At 38.4% G+C, this 15,346-nt stretch overlaps 1 protein-coding gene across 2 annotated transcripts in view; it reads right to left on the bottom strand.

Annotated features, from left to right (window-relative positions):
- Positions 1-15,252, bottom strand: part of UBE2Q2 (ubiquitin-conjugating enzyme E2Q family member 2) — a 56,932-nt gene extending 41,680 nt beyond the window's left edge. Inside the window, exons 1-2 of one of the 2 annotated variants that reach the window (XM_008572982.1) lie at positions 14,819-15,252; positions 2,504-2,605 (exon numbers count right to left, since the gene is read on the bottom strand). In XM_008572982.1, the coding sequence (XP_008571204.1) occupies positions 2,504-2,605; positions 14,819-15,010 (294 nt within the window). In that variant the 5' untranslated portion in view covers positions 15,011-15,252. The remainder of the gene's footprint in view (positions 1-2,503; positions 2,606-14,818) is intronic. The other variant, XM_008572983.1, reaches the window with a different exon arrangement.
- Between the last annotated feature and the right edge of the window lie 94 nt (positions 15,253-15,346).

The following is a 15,346-nucleotide window of genomic DNA, read 5'->3' as shown; positions in this document are numbered from 1 at the left end:
GCCCACCAATCAATTTTTTAAAAAACATTTTTTTATTCTACTATTAACAGTTTCCTATACTCGCTTAGGAAAAAAAGTACATAAAAACCAGCATAGACACAGATTTTTTTACAACATTATATACAAAAGGGGCCAGATCATACACAATATCTCATGCCTTGCTTTTTCATGTAGTATATCTCAGAACTTTGTACATGCACTTATGGAAAGACTGGCTGCATTCTTTCTAACTACAATGGATGATCCTACTATAAAACTATATACCATCATTTTTATTTAACCAACTCTTATTTGTGGATATTAAGTAATAAATGTTTGTTGAATGGAGGAATATTTCAACAAGGGAATAATAAATAGTATCAAAATACTGCAGAGAGGTGGGTCAATTTTGTGACTAAAAAAGGAGTCACTGGATTTGGCAACTAGGAGATAAATTTTAGCAAAAAATGAGGGCAGAATCCAGATTATAATGAGTTAAGTGAATTAAAGATGAAGAAATATAGCTTATTCTCTCAGGAAACTAAGCTCCAAGAATCTGGCAGAGGCTGTAAGATAGAGTGGAAGGTGAGTTTTTCTCCTCTATGTAAATATACTTTTTTCCTCATGTAAATATATAAATACATTTATAAAAAATAAAACTAGGCCCAATTTTAGATCCTATTTAACTTTATGAGCATTTTTAATGAAATACTTTAGACACTGAAAATTAACTCCACTTCTGCTCTTATAAAACAGATAACTTAAGATCTTTAGAGGCAACAGTAATGGGGCTAAGTTTACCACTCTGTCCCATCACCCCTCTGCTGGAGATGTGAACATGTCTAGCTTTTTATTTTTACACTTACCTTCATGGCTCTTCATACCAGCCTTAACTCCTAAAATATCTTCAAACTGATGTGCTTCTGTTCTTAGTTTTAAGAATAGATGTGTTTAAAATATCTATAACTTATTTTGACAAAAATCTGAGTTAAGACACTAACTTCTCCAATGATCGGTTCTCCCAGAATTATTTATAGAATAATCTTTCCTTTCCTGAGTTAAAATGCCACCTTTGCCTTATTCTCAATTCTCATTTACATGACTATTTCTACACTTCTATTGCCTTTATCTGTCTGATCCAATGCCAGCACACAATATTTTATTTAATACAGTCATGCCCTGTATAACAAGGTTTCCGCCAATGATGGACCACATATATGAAGGTGGTCCCATAAGAGTATAATGGCTATACCATATAGCCTATTGGTATAGCTCCAACCACCATCATATATGTGGTTTGTCATTGAACTAAATGTTATATGGCTCAAGACTGTATTTATAATACAGAGTCTGCCCATACAGGAAGACAGTATCTAAGTCTTTCATACCACTCAGCAAAATTTTGTTTTCTTGATACAAGTTCTACACAATTAAGTTTATTCCTTGGTATTTAATTTTTGTTGCAATAGTTAACAAAATACTTTATCACTATATCTTCTGATTATATCTGAAATTTGGGCAAGTTATTGATTTTCATATAATAGAGCTTTTAACCAGTCATCTTAAAAATTGGTTTTTTTCCAATTGGTTCCTTTGGTTTTTTTTTTTTTGATAAACAATCACATCATGTGCAAATAATGATTATTATTTTTGGTGTTTTTTTTTTGATAAACAATCACATCATGTGCAAATAATGATTATTATTTTTCTATAAGGACTTTATGACATCATAGGAAAATACAATGATAATATTAATTTTATAAAAGGATATAAAACTATACAGAATATGACCTCGACTATTTAAACATTTATATAAGGGTATATGCATTTTACTACGAAAGTAAAAAAAAAACTAGTAGAAAATAGCCATCATGTCAATAATGGTTATATTACATAGAGAAGTTATAAAAGATTTTAGTTTTCCTTTTTCCTTTTCTATATTTTATTCTTTTTCTCACAATGGTCACTTATGAGTTTTATAAGCAAAGGAAAAAAGGGTTTTTAAAACTTTTATAAAATGGAAAGTTATATTTCTTTCTATATTAAAAAACAAAAACAAAGCTATCCATTTGAATACCTTTTGCTTTTACTGCAAACTTATAGGCCCCTGACAGAAAAAGCAATTCCCTAACACTAGTTTCATTATTTCCCTTCACATCTACCTTGGTCTTATTCCCTTTTTCTACTTCCCATCTTGGCTAGTGGTTTCTACCAAAAATGCTTGCCTGGTTTAATGGTTAGAATTCAGGGAAAAGAGACCCCTAATTCCTAATCTAAATTAAGGCTATAGCTGTAGGAAATAAGGAAAAACCAAGTAGCAAATAGAACTTGAAGGACTTACAAACAAACAAACACAAAAACAAACCAAAAAAAACTCCCTGGTCTTTAACCCCTCTCACATTATCAAATAATCTTTAATCATACTTATATCACATTATACAATATCATATTACCTCTTAACACTTAACTTCTATATATAATATTCATGAAGAAAAAAAGAAAATAGTTTGGTTTATTTTCTCACCGAATTGCTATTCTTAGTATCTTCTAGACGTTCCAGAACGGATGTCAGATTTGGGTCATCAGAGTCCACAAACCATATTGGTGAAGAAGATGGGTAAGATTCCTGTTACAGAGACACCTATGTTAAACACATTTATGTACAGACTAACCCGGATATGCAAATTAAACCACACTACTAAATGGCAAGATGACCATGCATGTAAGTAAAATGCATCAGAGGAAGAAAAGCAATACACTAGATTTCTTATGGATTAAAGAACACACACACACACACAAAAAAAANCCTGGATTCTCCAGCTTTCACATTTTTTTTTAAAGGACTTTAAATTCTGGAATCATAATAATTTTCTCAAAAAGCAAAAACGAACAAAAAATCCCAATCTTAAATACAGTCTATAGATTTAAACTGTACTTCTTTTGCCTTTTAATAAAGTGACATTTCTAAATTTTATCTAGAGGAGATCTAACTCTGAATCTCTTAAATAATGCCAAGAAGTATGTACTTTTAAATCCCTGCAAATACTAAAAATGATTTCTAGGGCCGGCCCGGTGGTGCACTGGATAGTGCGCCGCTTGGGAAGCGCGGCGGTGCTCCCGTCCGAGGGTTCGGATCCCACATACAGACCGGTTCCCGCTCACTGGCTGAGCGAGGCGCGGGAGCAGCACCGAGGGTTGCAATCCCGTTGCTGGTCCCCGGTCCGGTACGGGGGCAACACTGAGGGTTGCGATCCGTTGCACTACTAAATGGCAAGATGACCATGCATGTAAGTAAAATGCATCAGAGGAAGAAAAGCAATACACTAGATTTCTTATGGATTAAAGAACACACACACACACACAAAAAAAAACAAAGTTGCTAAATCTTATGGTTTAATCTTGCCTGTTCTGTGTTACATAATTTATAAATCTAAAAACAACAAAAGTACTTTACCTACTAATCAGTATGATATAAAACAAAAGGATATACTACAAAAGTTATGTCTTATACTGCAAAAGTTATATTTTATCAAAAGCAGAAAAAAAAGTATTCAAGCACCTAGGAAGACAGGCTTCCTTCCATTACAAGGAAAGGTGTATTATGGCCCTGGATTCTCCAGCTTTCACATTTTTTTTTAAAGGACTTTAAATTCTGGAATCATAATAATTTTCTCAAAAAGCAAAAACGAACAAAAAATCCCAATCTTAAATACAGTCTATAGATTTAAACTGTACTTCTTTTGCCTTTTAATAAAGTGACATTTCTAAATTTTATCTAGAGGAGATCTAACTCTGAATCTCTTAAATAATGCCAAGAAGTATGTACTTTTAAATCCCTGCAAATACTAAAAATGATTTCTAGGGCCGGCCCGGTGGCGCACTGGATAGTGCGCCGCTTGGGAAGCACAGCGGCGCTCCCGCCCAAGGGTTCGGATCCCACATACAGACAGGTTCCCGCTCACTGGCTGAGCGAGGCGCGGGAGCAACACCGAGGTTTGCAATCCCGTTGCCGGTCCCCGGTCCGGTACGGGGGCAACACTGAGGGTTGCAATCCGTTGCCGGACACGGAAAAAAGACAAAAGACAAAAAAAAAATGATTTCTAAAAAAAATCTACTCACTATACTCCTTGCTTATTGAGTAGTATAATTATAGAAGTTTGAGATTTTTCTCCACTAGAAAACTGCCCATAAATTTATCCCATTTAATTTTGCCATTTTCCTAATAATTTACCATCTCATACTATAGGGCAGAATGTAATTTCTAAAGGAAAAGATTTCTTAAATGAAGTGATGATTACTTCTTAAACACAGCAGGTGTTAGAAGGCAGAACAAACAGCAACCTAGGGCTACCTTACTTAGCACACTACATTCAGCTTTTAATTGCCATAGGAGCTGGGCTTTTGAAATGGCTATTCTCCTTGTGTAGCTATTTTCTATGTGCTAAACTTCATAGAAGTCAATGTGTTCTTGAACACCACACTACATTCAGCTTTTAATTGCCATAGGAGCTGGGCTTTTGAAATGGCTAGTCTCCTTGTGTAGCTATTTTCTATGTGCTAAACTTCATAGAAGTCAATGTGTTCTTGAACACTGTGGTAGGCAGCCTCTAAAATGGCCCCAATAATCCTTACCTCCAAGTACTCATACCCTTGTAAAATTCCCTTCCTGGACGTAGTGACTCACTTCTAACAAACAGAATACAGCAGAAGTAATGGAATGTCACTTCTGAGATTAGGTTCCAAAAATGACTATAATGTCTGTCTTGCTCACCTTCTCCTGCTCTTTCAATTGCTCCCTCTGATGGAAGCCAGCTGCCACGTGGTAAGCTGCCCTATGGAGAGGCCCACATGGCAAGGAATTGAAAAAGACCTCTGACCAATAGCCAATTAGAAACTAAGGCCCTCAGTCCAAAAGCCTGTGAGGAGATGAATCCTGCCAATAAACTACATGAGTGAGTTTGAAATCAGATATACTCTCCTTGTCCAATCTTGAGATCACTGTAGCCTACCTCCACCAATGTCTTTCCTGCCCCGTGGGAGATCCTGAGCCGGTGAACCCAAGGTGCACAGATTCGTGACCCACAGAAACTGTGAGATACTGTGTGTTGTTTTAGGTCCCTCACTTTACTTATTACAGAGAAATAGGTAACTAATTCAAACACCATAAAATTCCAGTATTTTATTCCATCACACAAACCATGTATTACCTAGAAATGCTATTACTACATACATTTTTTTAAAACACAATTTGTGTTGATAAAAAATGAACTAAGCATTACATGCTTTCACCTACTAATAGAAATTTCTTCTGTTCATTTGTACTGTTTTCTATCATAAATTAGGAGAAAGCCATAACAATTTTGCATAAATGCAGTTTTAAAGAAGCATTGCTTTAAGAACTATAATGTCAATTATAATATAGCTGAAGCCACAGAAACTGAGTATTTTTAAAGTATTTTACCAAACATTCTTTTAAGAAAAGGAAATTCTATTAAAGTAGGACATCATTAATGGTATTAGTATATCTGTTCAGTAATGGTTTATTTTTGTATTCTCATTCCTCTCACTCTTACTGTGTCCCAAATCTCTTTACAGGCTAAAAGATAAACAGTCTTCAGAATTAATCCTGTTCTTAAAGAAAACCACTTGAATATTGCATTTTCTTTTTCAAATTCTTCAGCCTAGTTTGGGAACACACCATCTAGAACAGTTTAACAATAGTTTTATGTTTTCTTTAGCTTTTAAAAAAAAAAGAAAAGAAAAAGCCAAAAACTAGATTTAGGACTTCATTGTATAGATTAGTGTCTGCCTAGTAAAACTTCAGCATAAGCAAAATAAAGTATTAGTTGTTGCTCTAAACTGAAACCCCACAAAATCATATTAAGAGAATTACCAAAAAATGGACTGAGATCTCATGTCCTAAGACACATTTTTTAAATCCTGTACATGAGAGGAGAGAATACACAGCCTGTCTAAGCACATACTTCAATGGTTCTCAAAGTGGGGCCCTCAAACTCCTCAGTCCAAACTATACATACCGAATACTAAGACATTAATTGCCTTTTTCATTGTATTGCCATTTGCACTAATTGGTGCAAATACAATGGTGGGTAAAGCTGCTGGTACTTTAGCAAAAATAAAGGCAGTGACACCAAACTACTAGCAGTCATGGTATTCTTCACCACCATACACTTAAGGTATTTAAAAGGAAGGGGAAAAAAAGGTCAATTTCATTTAAGAATATTTATGATGTAATAAAAATTATTTTATTAAACCCTGATCCTTGAATACATGTCTTTTTAATATTGCAAATGATGAAATGGGAAGTATACATGAGCACTCCTACAGAGTACTTGAGAAAAAGCACATGTGTGACTGAACTGTAAGGTGAACTAACCACTTTAATGGAACACCATTTTCACCTGAAAGAATAACTGATAAATAATAGTTATTCCAATTTGGGTTTCCGGCAGATATTTTCTCAAAAATGAAAGAAGAAATCCTGTCATCATTTCAAGGAAAACAAAGGACAGTATCTATTGCCAATAATAAAATGCAAGCTTTCAAAAAACAACAAAAATCAGAATTTTGGAAAACTTGTGTCCATCACTGAGCTTGACAGCTTCCAAAGAGTATTCTGATGAGACAGATAGTGATAATAGTAAATATGATGCTTTGATATTGTATAATAAAATGCATTAACATTTAGAAGATCTCAGTGAACCAGTATTTTCCAAATAACCAATGTTACCATATCATGCAAGGGTAAAAGATCTATTCACTTCAAGAAAGACCAAGTTTTGATCAAGTGTCAAAAAAGAAAATCCATAATTATCTAAAATGACTATTATATAATTCTCCTTTTCCAACCAGGTATCTGTGTGAAGTTGAATTTTGTTCACATTATTTCAACCAAAACAACATATTGCACAACAAATTGAATGAATGCAGAATGAAATAACAGGCCAGACATCAAAGAGATTTGCAAAAAAAAAAAAAAGTAAGATTATGCTATAGTCTAAAATTTTTTGGTTTAGAAAATATGGCTATTCTTCACAAAAATAATTATAATAATGTAATGAGTTCTTAAACAAATTAATGTTTTAAGTATTTTAATTTCTAATAATAAGTATCAATAGATATAACCTATATAAAACAAAAGCTCCTTGAGCCCTCAAGGGGTCCTGACTTTGAGAACTGCTGCCTTCCCCGTCTTATTCCTCCCCTCACCCCCGAATTTCTTCCCTATGAAAAGCACCCCTTCACCATTCTTATATTAACCTATGTGGTTCCACTGGGGCTAGTTTTGCTCCCTCCCTACCTCGACAGAAAACCTGACCAAAAGACTCTACTAGCCCAGCCCACTCCCAGTGGTGAGCTGTCAAGTGGGTTAAGCTAGGAAAACCCAAGACTTCCCTGAGGCTAGAACTCTCTTTCTGTTTGGCCAGCATGGGATACGAGCGTTCACCTTGCCAAAATAAGGAGAGTACATGGAGCCAAACTGCTTTCTAGAGGGTCGTAGATAATTACACTTTCTGCCATGGCTGTGATTGACTGCACACTTGCTAACATTTTCACCAATCTGATAAATAAAAGCTGGTACCTGGAAAAAAAAAAAAGTTCCTATACGATATAATTTGTTCCTTTCCAGAAACCAATTCAGCAATAAGAATTGAAAGCCACCACCTCTAGGAAAGCTTCAAATTACATTACCTATATGCACAAAGATTTAGTTCTACCTATTGATGTTCAAAGCATGATTAAAGATAAGAAAAAAGAATAGAAACCACTTATATATCCAGGAGTCATGACTGACTAGACGGTATAGTCATACAATAGAACAGCACACCATAACTGACACTGTGGAGGAACAAATTATGACACAAATCTACAATACTGTTGATTAAAAAAGCAGATTACAAAACAATCAAAATTTTTGAAGGGAGAAGAAGTATATATAAGCATGGGAGAAAAAAGATGACCAGATGAACAGAAAGGTATATACCAAAATTTTGATACTGGTGTCTCCTGAGTGGTAGAATTACAGGTGATTTTTTTTTTTTCTAGTTTTGCTTACCTGGTTTCTAAATTTTTTACAATAACAATGTCTTGTTTTCCATAAAATAAAATATGCACCACTATCACCCCCAGAAACTTAACCTTCAGCACAAACTCTACATCATGTTCAAAGGTTTGTTCAGTATAATATTTAAAAGAATCTACTCCAAAATGCATCTAAAATGATGACCAATATTTAAACTTACACATTAACATTTTTGATTTCTCATATTTCAAGTTTTGTAATTTTTATAAGGTTAACTAAGCTTTGTATCACTCTATCTTTAAAAAATAGTTTTCTTACTGTTCCTCTTTAAAATAACCTGTGATATGCCAGTTTTTAAACATTGGATGGTGCTCCAAAATCCCAATATAAATTCAGGCAGCTCTCCTTACACAGAATGTTTAAGTCCTTCTAACATAGCTCACCACAGTTACGAAAATTTTAAAAGACTTAAATATAAAACAATTACCTAAGCATCTAATTACTCAAGACCTTTGTTTCTCCTCCATTCTACTATTAGTTTTATAGTGACTATAAGGCTGTAAGATGAATCGTCTGTGACTGCAACCATAAAGGCTACCGTAAGTGAACAAATTTCAAACAAGTTCATCACCATTACCACAACCACCATAAAACTGTCCTAATCTGGAGCAACACAACTCAAGGTTAATCAAGCCAACCTCTTTTCCTATTACTGCTTAAGAAAAGGAGTTTGTCTTGTTCAGAAATAACTTTCTGTATCTATTTTTCTACATAAACCCACTAAAAGACCAATGTGTGCCTCTATCTCAAGCATTAGCCAGCAAAACTGCCTGCCAGAATGCTCAATTTTTGGTATCTTTCCAAACAGTAGGACATAGCCATCTCCAGGGATTTCATAACTTTGAAAATTAATGCACACACTTCTTGTTGAAGGTTCAGAGATATAGCAGTTGTAATTCTTCTGGAGACCAGTTATAATCCTTCCAGAAACACATTACTTTCACACTTTGCTAAATTACCTTGATAAAATGCTAAGTGATCTGACAACATAAGATAACAACAAACATATACACGTTGAGCTTCTCCAATTCAAAAATCGGAAATCCAAAATGCTCCCAAATCCCAAACTTTCTGAGTGCCAACATGTTGCTCAAAGGAAATGCTCACTGGAAAATTTCAGATTTGGGATCCTCAACCAGTATATACTCTGCAAATATCCCAAAATCCAAAAAAAATCCAAAATCTGAAACATTTCTGGTCCCAAGCATTTAGGAAAGCGACACTCAACCTGTTGTTCCCTGCTAATCATTTTACAAGTAAACAACTAAGTTTGTTTACTAAGGTGACCCAGAGACCACAAAAGCAGAGTAAAAAAATACTAATACTTGGTAAAAGAAAAATGCATACATACCTCTGTGATCTAAAAAATGCTTAAGTATCAAAAACAGGCAGCAAATTACAGCTACTCAGAACATTCTAAGTGAGCTGAGGCAGACAAAGGTGCTGAAGAGGATTTGAACCACCTAAGCTGCAGAAACCCAACAAATAGTTTCCTTGGTCTGAGTTGGCATTGTCTTTCAGAATGATCTTTCAGAAGAGATCACAGAACACTGTTACAAAGGCAGTGGAAAAGGGGACTCCTTTATTGTGGCTCTCCAGTAATGCTTTACATTTGGCAGTGACTATTTCAGTTCAATTCCCCACTCTTCAGTTAGCTAACATTTGTGTAGTAATACCCTTTTCTAGGTCTAAGTAAGTTTACCCATAAAAAATAATAATTGAAGTTACTAAGGGATACACCATTCACATAAAAGGGAAACCTAAGTCTCCTTTTCATATATGTGTTCCTTTCAAGGAAGGGCATAAAAATGGGGATGGGAGGAGGACAGATAACCACTATGAATTTGACCCTATATTATAAATTGTCAATGACAAATGAAAATGATTCTTTCAGGCCTGAAAGTCCCACTTAGGCTGTTCCTTTCAAGGAAGGGCATAAAAATGGGGATGGGAGGAGGACAGATAACCACTATGAATTTGACCCCATATTATAAATTGTCAATGACAAATGAAAATGATTCTTTCAGGCCTGAAAGTCCCACTTAGGTGCTTAACATGACAGTTCTGATATTTCCAAACACTTCCCCACAAATTCAATTTGGAAAGGTAATCTGTCCCAGGAGTGGTAAACCAAAGAAAAGAAAGGTCTTAGGTCCTTAGTAAAGATTGTTCATTATTTCCTTTGTACAGCTTTGGCTGGACTACTTTTTATCAGTGTGAAGACTAGACAAATAAAACAGCATTGCTTTATTTCCTATGAAAAGCTGTTATAAAGCATTTTCAAAATTAAGCGTTATTCAGCCACAAATGACACCACCACTTTTATATTTGTAGAGAACAGTATCATTGCCAAAGAGCTTTCCTATACATGCTCTCTTGCAGGACAAAAAGTTTTGTCTGTTTTATAGAGAAACAGTGAAAGAAGTGATTTGCTTAAGGTCCTAACTACTAAGTAAAAAGTAAAACTCTCTCTCCCTCCTAGATTCAGAGCTCTAATATTTTTTAAATTTAGTATCTTTCTGTGTGTGTATAGGGAGGGGTGGCAATGATGAATAGATTTTTAATTAGCTAAACAAAAAAATGTTCCACCAAAAGTAGTCTAACACTCACTCATGAAGAGTAATGATTTATGCTATACAAATAATATAAAGAAGTTTCATGTGTTTACCAGCTAACTTACTTCCTGGGGGAGATTTTTCACTCTAAAACACTGATTCCCTATCTACAGTTTCCAGATGGCAAGAAGTCCCTAAAAGGAATAATGGACTTGCCAAGTTATGTTAAATACTTCAAAAGGATTAAAAGACAGACATATACTAGCTCCCAATAAGGCTGCACAGATTAAAACAAGTTGGTTTGCTTTTAGATGTGATCATAACAATTAGATGTTTACACTGACTGGCAATTAAGTCTGTTTACTGAAAATGGAAAAACAATACTTAAGTTTGTATAACAGACAATCTTTCTTATCATGAATTCAAAGAAACCAAGTAATAAAAAAAGACTCCTTGAGGTTGAAAAAGAGTCCTCTTTTCCCTTCACATTGAAGATCAGGACAAATTTATAAGACAGAGAAAAAAAATTAGCTCAATTCCCCTGGCCTAGAGAATAAAACATCTACCGTGTTTTGTTTTTATTTTACTTCTGACACTTTTTCATATGAAGTCAAATTACAGGTTTCCTATCAAGCCCTCAGTGACCTTTTAAATATCTGTGTATTATCCATGACACTTTCTTGATCTCTGCACTTTTAACAAACTTAGCAATTAATTTACAAGGTAGTTAAGATTTTTGTTCAACAGAATATAGCTAGAATGGTGCCCATATAGTCAAAACAAACATTTACTGAGCATTTACTAAATGGAAGATGAAAAGCATAAAGCATAATTGTAGAATATTCTCCCATCATAAAAATAAAAAAAATTTTTTTAAAGACATACATCCAAAACTACTATAGCAGAATATAAGAAAACATAACCAAAGCAGAAATAATAAGAACTAAAGAAGAGAGAAAGGGGAATTATCAGCATGAACTGAATATGACCCAGACAAGCCTTGAGGGATGGTCAGACATAGAAAGACAGAGGTAGGGTAAAGGGTGGGTGTCAGGGTCACATTCCACATGGGAAAAACAGCTGATATAGAAGGCTGAAAGAAAAAGGGGGCATGGTATCTTTATAGGATTATCCAGAAACTGGCATGCCTGTGTGTAAAGAAACAACTAGTGAGGGACCATTTACTCAATCGTTACAGAAACTGCATAAAGGATGCTTCTTGGTAAACATGGAGAAGACATAGCTTGGCATGCAGAAGAGCTCAACAAATAGCTGAGCTGTCTAAAGAGAAAAAGTTAAACAGGTCAAACTCCTTAGAGACCTACAACTTTTTAGAGAATAACAAATCACAAACCCAGTAGACAGGTCCTGGCATTTGAAATCCAACCCCATTTTTCCTTGCTCTTTCCCTTCTAAACAAATGATATCATCTACATGATTTAAATCATGTAGATTTTATCAAAACTCATCCATATTGGGCCAACTCCGTGGCACACTCGGGATAGAGTGCAGCGCTGGGAGCGCAGCGGCGGAGCACTGTGGGTTCGGATCCTACATAGGAATGGCCAGTGCGCTCACTGGCTGAGCACGGTGCGGGCGACACCACACCAAGGGTTGTGATCCCCTTACCGGTCACGAAAAAGACAAAAAAAACCTCATCCATATTTAAAGAGTCTTTATCTTTTAGATATACATACTGAAATGTTTAAAGATGAAGTGATAAGTGTGGAATCTGCCTCAAAATAATCCAAGGTGGGATATAGATATGATTAGCCAAAAGTTTATTATTGCTGAAACTCTGTAAGTAGAGGTTCTCTAAACTATTCACCTTTTGTATGTTTGATGTTTTCCCATAATCAGAAGTTAGCACACACTTGTACTAAGCATCTACTATGATAATTATCTTCTGATAATGTCTGTCATAATTCACTAGCACCTCAATTTTAATAGTTTCTATTAGGAGTACCATTATACTAGTCCCCACCAAATCCTCCTTCGGCTGAGTGTGTCTAATTCACACTTGCTCCATTTCCGCTGCCACTACCTAATCCAGGTCATCACTCCATATCCTTGTCTGCAGCAGACTCCTAACAGCCTCCAATATGGTTCTCAATGGGGCACTGCTGGCATTTTAGGTGGGATAATTCTTTGTGGTGGCAGACTGCCTGAAAGTTACAAAACATTTGGCATCCCTGTATCCCTGGCACAAAATGCCAGTAAAGCACAGCAACAACACCCCACCCCCACTGGAATCACCAAAACCACACACAGTGTAGAGAACCACTTCTAGTCCTGGATGGCAGACACATTTTCCCAATTTACTTGAGTAATTTACTGGCTCCCCACAACCTACAAGTTCAGTCTCTAATCATTCAAATAAGCCCTACCTTTTCCTGGCCATACCTCGAATTCTACCAGAATAATCACCTTCCAAGCTGTTCAGGCCAGGCTCCTTATTATCACCTATTTCGTGCTCACTACTACTTCCTGTTTCCCATCTTTGGAAAATCTCCTTCACCAGCCTATATTCTGGACTTCTCAAGTCTGAACATAAATTGTCTAATCCTAAGCAAACCACACTGTCTCAAGCTTTGGTGTCTTTTTTGGGTGGAGTTTCCTCTGCCTGAAATGCCCTTCGCCCAGCCTTCCCGAATTGTACTCATTTGTGGAAACCCAACTCCACTGTCAGCCTACCTCAAAGCCTTTTCTGAAGCACACCTTCCCGCCAGCCAAAATTAGTTGTTCTCTTTAGCTTTCATAATGACACCACAGTAGTTGTCACACTTTGTTGTATAAAATTCTTCCCTTCAGAAGACTGAGTTCTGAAAGCAGGGTTTTGCAACACCAGTGCGCAGAACACTGAGATGTTCAATAAACGAATTCTCTCTTCATTACAGCACCTGTACTGTTCTTTTGTGTGTTTTGTTTTGTTTCCGAAAAATAATCCCGCCACAGTGAAGGCGATTAAGTGCCCACTGACTTAACCAAAGGGGGTTAGAGACAGAAGATTTGGTTTTAGCCACATGTGAAGAGGAACATGAAACTGCCACCTGACTCTTACTGTAATAAAGAGTGCAAGATTACTTTTAAAAGTCCATGGGAAAAACAGAACTGGAAAATACGAATCTTTCCACGAACTTTTTGAAGTACCCTCGTATGTTCAGCAGTTTGGACCAATACTCTAAATCAATTTCACAATGAATATCCTCATAATACACTCTTATGAAGAAACTTCCATTATTTTACCCAGCCTTGGGTTTCTAGTGAGCTTTCCGCTTAAATGAAAGAGTAAGCTTCTGAAGTGTCCTTTCGGCTTTCTCATTCAAATCCGTCTTTCTGGGCAGTAGCCCTGGGCACGTATCTCCCTCCACCTATCAATAATCGTCGAGGCTTACGCTCAGGAGGGGCTACATAAGTACACGAGGACACGCGTACCCCCGCCTGCCGCATCCAAGATACAGTGCGCCTGCTGGAAACACGCTAGCGCAACGCCAGGCCACGGGGAAATGGGATCATCCAAACAGCACCAAAGCCTGCATTCTAAACTTTTTCTCCTTAAATGAGTCCATTTTCATGTTACTTTTTCGTTAAACACAAACTTAAAAAGAATTGCACAAGTGGGGACGATGGAAACCTGACTGAAGCATGCGGCGTTAAAACTTAAGGGCCTGTCCCCTTCACCTGGGCTCCATTTTCATGTTACTTTTTCGTTAAACACAAACTTAAAAAGAATTGCACAAGTGGGGACGAGGGAAACCTGACTGAAGCATGCGGCGTTAAAACTTAAGGGCCTGTCCCCTTCACCTGGGCTCCAACAACAGCCGGAGCTGACCCGCCTCGCCACGGTCCCCGGAGCAAGCAGGCCGGCCAAGGCGACCCAGCGAGGGCTCCGGTCCACAGCGGTCTCCCACCTCGGGGCGCGTCGACGGGGGCCGAGAGGGGCCAACGGCCCCAAAGCCGGCCCCACGCGAAGGGCCGGAGAGAGAGACGCGCCCTCCGCCTCCTCAGCCTCGCGCAGTCCCGGCGGGGCCCGGGCCGACCGGTAGCCGGGGAAAGGGGCGGGCCCGCCCCGCCCGAGGAGCCGGGGGCCTCTCGGGGCAGGTTCCCCTTTGTCCGGGGACTCGGGGCGCCCCCTCTCCGCCCTCGCCCGGCCCCACGGGGCTGCGGCCGGGCGCCTCACCGTGATGTTGCAGTGGAGAGTGAGCGGCGGCGGCGGCGGCGGCGAGTGCGGGCTGCCTGGCGGTGGCGGCGGCACCAGGAACTGACAGTGCAGCTCGTCCAGCTTCCAGCTGACGATGCGGAATCGTTCGTGGTTCTTGTCGAAGATGGACGCCAAGAACTTCAGTTCGGCCTTGAGCCCTGACACGGACATCTTCCCCTCATCTCCGGCGGGAGGGGTGCGGAAGGGGAGCCGGGTCCAGAGCCGCCGTCACGGCCGTGACCGCCCCGCGGGGCCGGTCCGGGCCGCGCTCTCGCGGCTCCGCCTCTCCCCGCCGCCACGACCCGCGTCTGAGCGCGGCTGGAAGATGGCGAGGGGCGCAGAGGCCTCGGCGGGCAGCTGTGTGGCAGCCTGGGCGGCTGCTCCCTTTGTAACCGACTCCACCGGCAGAAGGCAGCGGCCCCGCGGCTTAAAAGGGCAACAACAACGCCACCCCGCTACCGCCTGGGAAAGGGCTGCCCCCACCCCGCCCCCGTCCCCTCCCCTCCC

The sequence above is a fragment of the Galeopterus variegatus genome, unplaced genomic scaffold (genome assembly GCF_000696425.1).
Source record: "Galeopterus variegatus unplaced genomic scaffold, G_variegatus-3.0.2 Scaffold860, whole genome shotgun sequence".
Taxonomy (NCBI): Eukaryota; Metazoa; Chordata; class Mammalia; order Dermoptera; family Cynocephalidae; genus Galeopterus; species Galeopterus variegatus.
This window is presented reverse-complemented; position numbering and strand designations above follow the sequence as displayed.